Source organism: Solanum verrucosum, unplaced genomic scaffold (genome assembly GCF_900185275.1).
Source record: "Solanum verrucosum unplaced genomic scaffold, falcon-dt-bn FXZP01000176.1, whole genome shotgun sequence".
Lineage (NCBI taxonomy): Eukaryota > Viridiplantae > Streptophyta > Magnoliopsida > Solanales > Solanaceae > Solanum > Solanum verrucosum.
The window spans coordinates 2,821,286-2,834,200 of record NW_026020412.1 but is presented as its reverse complement, the minus strand read 5'-3'; the positions used below and the strand labels follow the sequence as shown (position 1 = coordinate 2,834,200).

At 36.6% G+C, this 12,915-nt stretch overlaps 1 protein-coding gene across 1 annotated transcript in view; it reads right to left on the bottom strand.

The window, feature by feature from the left end:
* LOC125840712 (uncharacterized) overlaps window positions 1-12,915 on the bottom strand; it is an 86,021-nt gene that overhangs the window by 58,308 nt on the left and 14,798 nt on the right. Inside the window, exons 7-11 of the mRNA XM_049519678.1 lie at window positions 11,327-11,385; window positions 9,865-10,057; window positions 8,480-8,548; window positions 8,311-8,390; window positions 4,501-4,650 (exon numbers count right to left, since the gene is read on the bottom strand). Coding sequence (XP_049375635.1) covers window positions 4,501-4,650; window positions 8,311-8,390; window positions 8,480-8,548; window positions 9,865-10,057; window positions 11,327-11,385 — 551 coding nt within the window. The remainder of the gene's footprint in view (window positions 1-4,500; window positions 4,651-8,310; window positions 8,391-8,479; window positions 8,549-9,864; window positions 10,058-11,326; window positions 11,386-12,915) is intronic.

Here is a 12,915-nt window from a genome sequence, read left to right as displayed (position 1 = left end):
TTTGATGGGTCATCATGAGAGAGAGAGGAACTCCAGAATTATAGAAAATGTAGCTAGATCTTATTTTTGTACCCCCCCCCCCCAAAAAAAAAAAAAATTAAAAACTTTTCTTAAAATAAATTATTAGTTTTTGTTGATTTTGCCAACCCTAACCCCACACCCGGACAACTCCCACCCACACCAAAAAAAACTTTTCAATTTGCGACCCCCATCCCCCCCACAATTTTTTATTTTTTATTTTCAAAAACAAATAGTGCATTAGGGATTTGTTATGATAAGTAAGTGATATTTGGGTATATATGGATTCTCATGTTTACCCATTTTGTCCATATTTGTATGAGCTTAAATAGGTTGAAGTCCATATTTACCCATTTAAGAAAATATGAGTGATACATTTAATTTAATATAGGAAAAATGGATCCATTTCACTTATATGGGCTGAAACTGCCACCCCTAGCAGTCTATGCACCTAAAGGATCAGATAGCAAGACAGCAAAAACTAAGCATCTAACAGGTATCGAAAAATTCTAAAGCATTTTCTATTGTCCATAGAAAGCAATAATTAATACATGCACAAGTAAAAAAGTGTATAACATATTACAAGAACAAGCTCAAGTACAATATATGGGTAAAGATATGTTATGATTGTATCTCTACTTCCCAACCAAAGAACCACAATCAAAAAGGAAAAATGGAACGAAGCTGAATATCGTAGTTTAGGGCACTGCCTAAACAATTAACCACTAGGTAGAGTAGCTACTGCTAAATACCAAGAAAATTCTGAGAATGCTACACTGTTCTAACACAGAGGAGAGGTTGGATTGCAGGGGTGATATCCAGGGCTATGGAGGAGTTTTCAGAATTTATCGATAACCATCTTCTAATTGATTTGCCTTTGACAGCTGCTAATTTCACATGGTCAAGGTCAGAGGAATCAATTTCCAAATCTTGGCTGGATAGATTTCTTGTTTCTACTTCTTGAGAGGAGCCGAATGTGATCCAATATCCTCTCCCACAGTTGATCTCAGATTATTCATCAATCATGTGATTGAACAGTGGTAGAAGCAGAAGGATGAGATCTCCTTTCAAATTCCAGAATATGTGGCTGCGAGTGACAGCTTTTGGAGATAATGTAGCCGAGTGGTGGATCAACTATGACATGGAGCGAAGACCTCCTTTCAGACTTGCTAAAAAATTAAAAATGCTCAAAAAATAATATAAGGGTGTCGAATAAGGAAGTGTTTAGAAGGGTAGAGGTGAAAATTAGGGAGATTATGAATAAGGTAGGGGAATTATTAGAAAAAATAGAGGTGGAAAGGGAGTTAGATGGTAGGGAAAAGGAGAAGAAAGAAGTTTCAAAAGGGGAGCTAGCTTCTTAGGCTTTGGCTCAAGAGACTAGTTGGAGACAAAAATCGAGGGCTTTGTGGCTGGAATAAGGGGATTCTAACACCAAATTCTTTCCCAGGGTAGCAGCAACAAATAACAGGAGGAGTCTAATAGAGATTGTGGAGGCTGGGGGGCCTTGTGGCCGGAAGAAAGGGATTCTAACACCAAATTCTTTCACAGGGTAGCAGCAACAAGTAACAGGAGGAATCTAATAGAGATTGTGGAGGCTGGGGGGAGACTTATGAAGGGGAAGAGGAGGTAGAGGGAGCTAAGCTATTGTTCAAAGAGGAAGCAAATTGGAGGCCTAAATTGGGGGTGGGTGGGTGTACTTTCCCAGAATGTTTTTTGGCCTAATTCTTCTGATGATGATTCAGATTGGAGGAGAAAATAGTGAGTGGTTAGGGAGGGCTATTGAGGAGGAAGAGGTGTGGGTGGCAGTAGAGAGTTACAAGGCCCCAAGTCTAGATGGTTTCACTCTGGCCTTCATTCAAAATTGTTGGAACACAGCCAAACTTGATGTTTTGAGTACTATTGATGAGTTTCAGAAGGGGTGAATACGAAAGGAACTTAAATGCCTCACTCATTGTCATCATTCCTAAGAAGGAAGGGGCTTCAAGCATCGGGGACTACAAACCTATTAGTATAGTGGGAAGCATCTAGTAGACTATTTCTAAGGGGCTTTCTACTTAAAGAGAGTTTTGGACGAGACCATTTCTTCATCGCAAAATGCTTTTGTCAAAGGAAGACAAATCCTAGATACATTTTGGTGGCTAATGAAGTAGTAGATTCGAGAAAGAAACCAGATGTGCTGGCTATTTTGTGCAAGCTTAGATCATGAGAAGGCTATGACCATGTAAATTGGAAGTTATTGGATTTCAGATTTCTGAAGATGAGCTCTGGGGAGAAATAGAGGAAGTGGGTCAGATTTTGTATCTCTTCTATCAAATACTCAGTTTTGGTGAATAGCAATCCATATGGTTTTTTTGGTAGCATGAGGATTTTGAAGCAGCGAGATCCCTTTATCACCTATGCTTTTCATGTTGGTGATGGAAGCTCTAAGTAGGATGATGGACAGAGATGTTTTGGGCGATCATATCAAGGGTTGCGGTTAGTGGCAGTGGCACCATGTCGGTCACCCATCTCTTATTTGCAGATGATACTTTGGTGTTTTGTGATGCTGATGGGATCCAACTAGACTATCTTATGTTAACTTGGTCCCAGAAGGTTTCAGGGCTTAAAATTAACCTCAGCAAATGTGAGATCATACATGTTGGGGCAGTTGATAACATTGACATGCTTTCCCAAGTCTTGCAATGCAGGGTAGGGGCTCTCCCTACTACCTACATATGATTACCTTTGGGCGCATCGAACCAGGATCTCGCCATTTGGAATCCGGTCATTTATAGAGTAAGAGAAGAGGTTGGCAGGGTGGAAGAAAAGATATGTATCGAGAGGAGGCAAAGAAATGCTTATTAAGAGCATGCAATCGAGTATCCCTACATATTACATGTCCCTGTTCAACAGACCTTCCCAAGTTATAGGTATGATGGAGAGGTTGCAAAGAGATTTTCCTTGGAATGTGGCGGACGGAGCAAAGAAGTTTCAGTTCGTTCAGTGGGAATTTGTGACATCTCCTAAACAGTGGGGAGGACTTGATGTTAAAGACTTGAAGACTTTCAACAAAGCTCATCTAGGTAAATGGTTGTGGAGATTTGGGATGGAGGGAGAAGCTTTGGTGAAATGGAAGGGGGGTGGAGAACAAAAGGGATTACTATGCCTTTTGAATGTGGTGTGTGGATGAATATAATGAAGGGGTGGGATGTTTTCGATGATAAATTACTTTTAGGGTTGGGAGGGGAACTGAGTTAGGTTTTGGGGGGAAAAAGTGTTGTGGAAGTTTGGTGCTTATGGATGAATTCTCAGTACTATATAGGGTTTCATGCAAAAGGGAATTATCTGTTCCACGAGTTAGGGGGACACAAGGGGGTGGAACTTTTTGGGATTTGAGGTTCAGGAGGAATTTTCAGGACTGGCAGGTGACAGATTTAGAGATTGCTAGATTTACTCCAAAAGCAATGTGAGCCAGTTGGATCCAATGCTTTGGGGAATAACAAAGTGTTTTCTATCAAGTCCTTCTATGGGAAGCTTTTGGTGAGGGTGGAGGATGTTTTTCCGTATGGTGCGGTATGGATACCAAAGGTGCCAACTGCCGAGGAAGATGTGCTTCTTCATGTGGTTAGCTACTAGAGGGTGATTTTGAGAACCTTCAGAAGTGAAAAAGTTGTCCACATAAGCTGGTGTTTCCTATGTAAGGAGACTCGTGGGGATGTGGATTATATTTTATTACATTGCAAATTAGCCACGAGGTTATGGGAGGATACATTCACATGGTTTGATGTCACTTGGGTAATGACAAGATCAGTGAAGGAGTTGATGTTCAGTTGGAAGTAGAGCTAGGAGAAGAAGGCACTAGGCGTGAAATGCTACCCCTCTAGCTCTAATGTATGTGGGTCATTTGGAAAGAGAGAAATAGGAGACCTTTTGAAGGGCTAGAGATGAGATTTGCTTAATTGAGGAGTAGTCTCCAATCCCTTATTTTCTTTTGGTACACCCATGTAGTTTCTGTTTATATAGAGGATTGGGTGACTTTTGGAGAGAACCATATTTTGTAGTTCTCTCGTTTTGGTATATCTCTTGTAGACAGCCAAGTTGGCCTTGTTATTATCAATGAAACCCTTGATTTGAAAAAAAAAAAAAAAAAAAAAAAAAAAAGAGTGCATCACTGGACTTTTTCATCACAGTAATGACATAACCTAATTCCATCCAACACAAGTGGCACATGAATGCCAAGAAAAAAAAGACAGGCCAGGGTATCAAAAATCATTAAACTTCCGTCAGCTAGTGAATAAGTTTCCTTTTTAATAATGAGTAGCTGGAGGATTTGAGTTTCAACATTCACAAAGTGCAAAAGAACATGAAGCTGAAATGAAATGTCAAATAATTAACTGTATTGGATTTACATCTAAATAATCTAATAAACAAAACAAAAAAGGAAGTCCTCCAAATGTTTTGCTATGTTGATCGGAGAAAAGTTTCTTGAGAAGATCAACTTACAGTCTCTCTCCAAGGTATTTCCAAGAAGTTCTCCTCAGCCTCTGTTGAACATCCAGTAAAACAGATTTTTGTGCATACTGCCACCATGCTGTTTGCCAGCCTTTAATCTTTTTACCTAAAGGACTCCACCAAGGACGAAACCGTCCATACCTACAATGGACAGACAACAGAACCACTTACAAGAACATCAACAATTTAGAAAGGATAATCTTTTCTGATGCATCTGATGGATGTTTACCCAAGAAGTAAGAAAGAATAGGATGTTTAAGCAACAAAAAAAAAAAAAAAAAAGAATAGGATAAAAACAGGAAAAGCATGTCTTAAACTAAATATAGAACGAAACACAGAAATGTTCGGAGCAGATATTCAAAACCTTTAATCGATAAATTAACATATTCATTGATATAGGGAGGAAAACTACTGTATACAAGTAGTTTCGGATTTTATTGATGATTAAATGTGATTAGTGGAGAATCATGTGTTGATATCCCAATACGAAGCCATGCAATATAAGGAACATTTAGGAGTGTGTTAAGCTAAGTAGTACTTCTAATGAGCATCACATTCTATATCTTGCACATAAATCAAAGGAAGTAAAGCTTAATCAAGATACTTGTCTCTGTACGAACTGAAAAAATAGAGGGAAAAAACATGTGGAGACGTCATTTTTTTTTTTTGACATAAAAAACATGTGGAGACGTCATTAAAACCTGAAATAAGCAGGCTACATGTATGCAGCTGCATGCTTTACCCAATAAATTTTGGCGTAACTTTCAAATGATAGCACATCACACTCCCTTTTTTCAGTCCATGAAATACAGACGCAGTGTTCAATTCTAATAGAGAGGGATACTGTTCCAAGCATCACAACATTTTTAACATTTTCAATTTTTTTGTGGAGCACAAAATTTATACCATCCAAGCATTGCTGAGCTTTCTGGAGAGTAATATTTCAGTATAGCTCAGTTCTAACATAAATAAGTTACATGTATTGGGGATTTATCACTTTTCTGTTATTGCAAAATTCATTTGTTGTTATGGAGATGAGAAAATCAACAGACAATGCAGGCTTTCCCCATAAGCTGTTAAAAATGTAAAACAGCAACTTAACACATAATTCTATTTGCATAGAGATTCTTTCATTCACCATATGTAATGACCCAAAAGGTCATTAATATAAAATTACCATTTTATCCCTCCCGATAGTTTCCCCGAGTCATTTCTGATAAGTCGGTGAAGTTGGTTTGAGAATTTTGGAACTATTCATTTCACTATAGTTAATTAGTTGACACATAGTTGTTAAATAATTAATTTAATTAGTGGTTAATGGGCCAAGTCCATAATTTAATTACCCTATTTCACTTAACTTAGGTATTAGTATTAGAATAATTAAATAGGATTTTAGCATTTAATGAGCTATGCTCAAATAGGTGAAGGCAGCGTAACACAAGACGGTAACATCTTTTTCCAGGTAAAAGCATACCAACGCCCTTACTCCTTCAATGTGTATAGAAAATTGTATTGCGTCTACATTAGTATATTAATATAATAGTTGTTAAGGAAAAGGAACAAAGTCAATTGAATTAGTACTGTTGTGAAAATCCTTAGGCCAAAAGTAGTGGGCAGTTAAATTTTAACCAATAACTACGTAATGATGACAAAATTGAATAGGAAATGAGAGACATGATGAGGTAATCATTGGAAAATGATATTTTTACAGGAATTGGTTAATGTTCTGAATATTTCCTAGTAAACTTGAATAGTACTGGTTCGTTGTTAGAAGTCACGGGTTATGTATTAAATTAAGAATTACTTTGTGGTAATCATATTATGATTTAAGTTTTCATATATTGAGATAAGTAATTAAATATTAGATGTATTGTATTATATGGATTCCATTAGAGTTATGTTATTTGAAGGAATTGAGACTTAACCCTGGGCTTAAAATTTGAGAAATACGAGAGTTGACATGTTAATTGGCATCAAGATTAGGAACTTGATTGTAGATTTGGGTGAGTTTTGGGTCTAGTCTAGATAAATATTAATATGGGTGTTGTTAGTTTCAAAATCTTATTGTGATTATTTATTTGAATAGATTGCATTGATTTGGAAGCCCAACGAAAGGGGAAGGCTCGAGTCCCAGAGTGAATTGTTGATTCAACCCTTGTTAAGTGTATAGAATCGTGTATTTCTTTGTGGTATGTGTTGGGGAGTAATGGAATTTGGTGATGGGTTGACTTGTTCATATTGAATGATCCTAATGAGGAAAAAGGGGTAATAAAAGGCAACTTAATTTTATATTGATGTGTGATGTGTTGAGAATGGTTTGAAAGGTTTATTGATTCATTGTTGATATTGTATCACAATTGTGTTGTTGTGAATTGTGCATTGTTATGGAAATGGTCATCTTCTCATTAATTGTGTGAACATGTCATTTGCATTGGTTCTGAGACATGGTTGTGACAAGTGTTACATGAATTGAGGAAGAATAAACAATTAAAGAGGATGTACCATTTCAAAAGACGTGTCGCACGCCGCGACAGATATTATTATTTGAGGGGAGTGTCGCATGTCGCGACGGATATTATGATTCAAGGGACATGTCGCACGCCGCGACGCATATTATGATTTGAGGGACATGTCGCACGCCGCGACAAATTCTATTATCAAGGGTCGTGTCGCATGCCGCAACAAAGCCATGGAAATATATATCACCCATGGGTCTCGAATTGAGAGCATCGGGTGTGTATCGTTAGGTCATACATGCATTACTATACTTGAAATTGCATTGCGCATCTTTTCATCTGTGAACTTGCGATTACTTTTCTGTGGAACTTGTGATTGGTGAACTTGATCTTGTGTGTGGCTGATCGATAACTGTTGAAGTGATGTTGTTGAACTATGTGCTATTGAAATTGTGAATTGTTAGGTTGGGCTAGTTTTATGCAGGTTATAGTTGTGGAGGTTCGGTTGGGGTGGTAAGAGTACCCGTATTCTATACCCTTAGCTTTGTGTTTAGGAGTTTGCTTGTTGAGTACCGTGTTGTTTGGTACTCACCCCTTGCTTCTACAATTGTGTAGGTTATAAGCCCAGATCTTCGTGATACTCTTTCTTCTTGTCCGAGGCTTCCTGTGGAGATTTGTGAGGTAGTTGTTTGTCATCTCAGCGGACCCTCTTACTCACATTTATGATCTTGTTCTACTTTAGAGATAACATCATTTGAGACTTGCATTTTCTTTCAAATCTATTGTAATACATTAGAGGTTTGTACACGTGACAACTAGGTTTTGGGGATTTAATTAAGTTGATTTGTTATCCGCATTATTATTTGTTGTTAAACATATCATTCTTATTTTACTTCCGCACTTATCGTTATATTAAGACGAGTGTCATCACATCCATTTTTTGGTCGTTACACCATAAATAAGATTTTAGCAGCTCAGCTAATCATGAAAATATATCGACCAGCACAGCTTAAACAGTACTCAGACTCCTTTTAAGTTGTTGGAATCAAAAATTCGGTTGAGAGACAAACAGCAATGCGATGGAACTTGGTAACTGTTTCTAGGTTGAGAACATCTAGTTCTCAATCTTTCTTTCATCAAGAAAATATCCTTCGTTATAAAAGATGGGAAGGGGAAACAGGAAAAAAGTCCAAGAAAATCTCTCAATGTCTGAGTGAACACAAAATAGTTCAAGGTAAAACTATTGTGATCCTCAAAGAAAAGGTTTCTACAAGAAAGCTGATACAAATGAAAAACTATTGGATATGATTAAAAAAATTCAAGGCAAAAGGTGACAACATCTTACTTCTCTCTCAATTGACATGTCAGCAAATAATCACAAATGCTCAAGATCTGTTGTATTTGAATCTCATCCAGTGAAACAACCTAATATGCAATGAGAAAAGAAATCAGCAACTATGTTAATGAACGGCGAATGAAATTCTTTGACATAGTAGGAAATATCCTGTACTAACCACATTATTCAACTCTACACTTATGAAATATTGAGGAACATCTTTCTCAAGCCTTCCTAAACGGTTCACCTATACAGGAATGGATAACAGCTCATTAGAAAACAAATGAAAAGGCAGGAAGTTTACAAACAAAAAAACATGTTAATTTCACCGTGTAATACAAAACAAGTGCACATGAGCCTATTTAAAAATTAGTCAACTCATCAAAATCTAATACAGATTTAAGTCAGGTAAATTTCCCATGTGGAAAAGAAAACTAAAACTATATATGAAAATGTTTAAATAGCTATTTAGAGCATAAAGTCATGTTCATAGTTTTTACTTATTAGTACAAAAGAAAACCTGTAGTAGAGGTTTAATTGGTGAGTTTTAAGCATTAAGAGTTGGTGTGATATTCGTAACCACAATGGAAAGCTTCTAGAGAAAGGGAAAATGCTGGCTGCGGTGTGGTATATTCTTGGAGCTTTTCAAGATCACTTTCTCTTAAAACGCAGTACATGGGATTGAGTGGTACTTGTCCTTTATGTGGTGTAAGGCTATAGGCCTCTTATTTCACTCGACAAATCTTCAGAACACAATTTATCTCTTCTAGCCTGATGACAACTAGTTTTCCTCAGTGACATATTTTGATAGAGGTGGAGTCCAGGCCAACTTCCGTGCACCTTGATTACTCCACCACTGTCTACTACCTCACACCAGTACATGTACTGGGTAACTCTGCTAAACATATTTCATCTGCATATCAAAAATAGTAAAGCTTGAATTCAGATGGAAATGAGATGCGAGATAAGAATTTGGTTTTTCCATCAGTGCATCTTTTGTTGAACGATTTAGAGATAGCACATTAAGAATAAAGCTTCATGGGATTCTACCACTCAAATTTAATATTCAAATGCAAGATGAGAAGTTGGATGTCCATCATAATAGAAGCATCCTTACATCATATTTTCATTTTTCGAGATGCAAAACTGCCATTTTAGGGAGTTGTTAAGTAATGAAATGCACCTTTAATAGAGCAGAATAGATACAGATGACTCGTATAGCTCGTTTGAACTAACTTGGAATTGAGGTTTAGTTGAATGATGGTTAAGTAATGTTGGATAAAAAGTGCTCTTGAGGAAGTAATTTATGGAGGATGTATTGCATGGAAAGAAAGGTATGGAACCACTTTTGAGATGTCTTATATTTCAATTATTGGGAAGCACACAAGTGGTCCAGTTAATTTTAACCTATATAATATAGAAAGCAATAAAGTAAGCCATTTTAGATAATGGAGATTATTAAAGACTCAAGTATGACTTCTCTTTTTGTTTTTAATTCAAAACACAAAAGAAATAAACAAATAAATAACAGAAGAAGAAAGATTAAGTATCAAATTCACATACCGAAAGAGACAAAGTTACATCTAGCGGGACCAACATGCATCTGTCATTCTTTGCTTCTGATTCTCTAGCCTGACTGTTAGAATCCACTGCATTGTGTCTCATCACCTCATGACTACTTTGTAAGGTATTACAATAGAGTTCCAATCCTTTAACTTCACCAAGTTTGTTGACACTCCCATCTCTAACTTTCCCACTAGAAGATGGACAAAGGACAAGGGTCAAAGCATCCAATATATCAAAAGACTCGGATAAATGACATTGTTGAAGACACTAATTAAGTAAACAAAAATGTGTTCGCTCTAACATCTTAAGCTTTTAGATGAGATGGTCACACGCTTCAATATGGTATTCAAAGCAGGCACAGTTCTGGGTTCAAGTCTCACGGCAGCCGAAAATGGACCATGAAAAAGAATTAGGTCCACACGTGAGGGGGTGTTTTGAAGAAAATAACTAAGTTAATAAAACTACGCTCGCTCTAACAACTTAAGCTTTTGGATGAGATGGTCACACAGTTAAACAAACACAAATGGTGAAGGTTTTGATTCTTATAAACCAAAAAAATGCTTTGCAGAAGTATTAGCAGACGAAATAACCCTTGCCCAAATGAAGCACATATTCTGTTTTTTATTGAATGAGAAACACATGTACATATTTGTTAGACAGATAAAAAATTGTTTTTGGAAAAGAAAAAAGTTATCCCCGCAATTTCAAAGTATTAATAACCTTAAGTTTCTAATAAGATTGACTAGTATAGACAATGACAAATAAATCTCCTTTCTGTATATGTCAAATACAGGACCATACTGAATACCTCTCCAACATCGCAATCTGGAAGAAAATTTAAACCAAAGCAACTACTCTAGCTCATTGAAGTCTTGACTCTAGTAGCATCTTTGACCAAGCTTCAAAAATCAACTTATTTTGACAAGTGCTTTCCAAAATAGTAATAGAAACAATTTTTGTTTGGCCAATAAATTTAAAAATCACTTTTAAGCAATAATTTGTGTTTGGCCAAGCTTTCTAAAAGTGCTTCTAAGTGTATTTTGCTGAAAAGTGCTTTTAGGGAAAAGTTGACCTTTTTTAGCTTCGGAAAAACAACTTCAGAAGCACTTATTTTCTCCCAAAAGCTTGGTCAAACACCTCACTATTTTAAAAATAAGCATTTTTAGCCTCCCAAAAGCTTGGCCAAACAGCATATAGATATGTGCAAATTGACAGACAAATCAACCTAATACTTGCTGGTTATTATCACGGCCCACCTTTTAAGTATTAAAGGATCCCAATTCCAAGGAAGAACACAAGATTATCCGCAACAAATAGACTATCTCATGCATAAGAAATATGACTTACAGAAAGAACAGTACATTTTTTAAGCATCGCAAATTCATCAACGTAAGTGACTGCATCAAAGAACGTTAAAAAGATACAACACCTATTAAAAAAATACAGGACAGAGTTGTACCTAATTAGTTGCCTCATAATTGTCAAACTTGACAGCTTCAGACCAAACACGGTTACTGCCTGACGGAGAAGGAAACAATTGCTTGGAATGATGACTAATATAACAGAACATTTTAGAATAATATAGACACTAAATGAAATAAACAACACTTCACTTAATTCTTACAAGTAACCTGAACCAAAAAAGTTACAGTTAAACCCCCTACTCCGGCAAAGAAATGGCTAAAGAAATACTCATCACAAAAAAGATGTTACAGAAGACGGAGGCAGGTTCATTGGTAATATTTTGTTTATACAGAAGAAAATTTATTCAAAAAGAATGAGTAATACTACATCTGTCTTATAGATTCTTTGTGTGAGAAAAAGGTAAAGTTCAACTGTAAATGATCAAAATACAGATAATATTCTGCACCTAGAGCTCTCGAGCTACTTTAAAGATCTAAAATAGCATATAGAGAACGATTGTAGCCAGAAATCTCACCATTTGTCATAAAAAACATTGATAGAAAGTATTGGTGGAAGAGCACATTTGTTCATGGTAAGAGCCGTAGAAATGAGAGAACTAGTAGGCAGAATGACATGCAAAGACAAGATATGTAACTTTCTGCCATGGATTTTAGCAATGTTAAGAACACATAAAAGGGATCAAGAAACATTAACATGCAAATAAATGGCTTCTTCCTTAAGAAACCCATAAATGTGTCTTACATTTCTTTTATTACTAGTAACATCTTTTATGGCCAAATTTGTTTTTTGATCAGGTAAACGTATTTCCATTCATAAACATGGCCAAAAAGCTGGCCATATACAAGGGGTATGCCAAAAGGTAAAGAATCTACAATAATAAATGATTCTCGCAAACTCCACCCAATCTCCTATACAACTTGGAATTCTATAGGTGCACCAAAAGAAAATAAAGGACCAGCGGCTACTCAATTGAGAAAAACAAGACTCTACGCCATCACAAGCTCTCATATTTTTCTCCATACCACCCACATCAACGCGAGTGAAACCGTGTTTCATGCCCTGCGTCTTCTCCTCTTTCTCCCGCTCTGCCAATTAAATATCAACTCTTTCGTAGTTCTTGGCATTGCCCTTAAAGTACCAAACCACCTAAATATATCCCGCCATAACCTCATGGTAAAATCACAATGAAGAAGATGATCCACATCCTCGCCTGCTTCCTTGCATATATAACACCAGCTGACACAAACTACTTTTTGCTTTCTAAGATTTTCCACCATCAAGATCACCCCTCTAATAGCTAACCAAGTGAAAAAAAAAACACCTTTTGGTATCCAAACTATGTTACAAGGGAAAACATCCTCCTCCCTAACCAAAAGGATTTTTTATAAAAAAAGACTTGACCGAGAACATACCATTATTCCCCGTATTCCACCACAAAGCATTAGGATTATCTACCTTTGTGACTTGTATATTGGGCAAAGCCAACAATATTTGAAACTCAATCATCTCCCCGTCATGGAAATCCCTCCTAAATCTAAAGTCCCAAAAAGTCTTTCCACATTGTGTCCCCCTAATATGTTGAATTGTCACGTCTCTTTGGCAAGAAATTCTGTATAGGTTCCA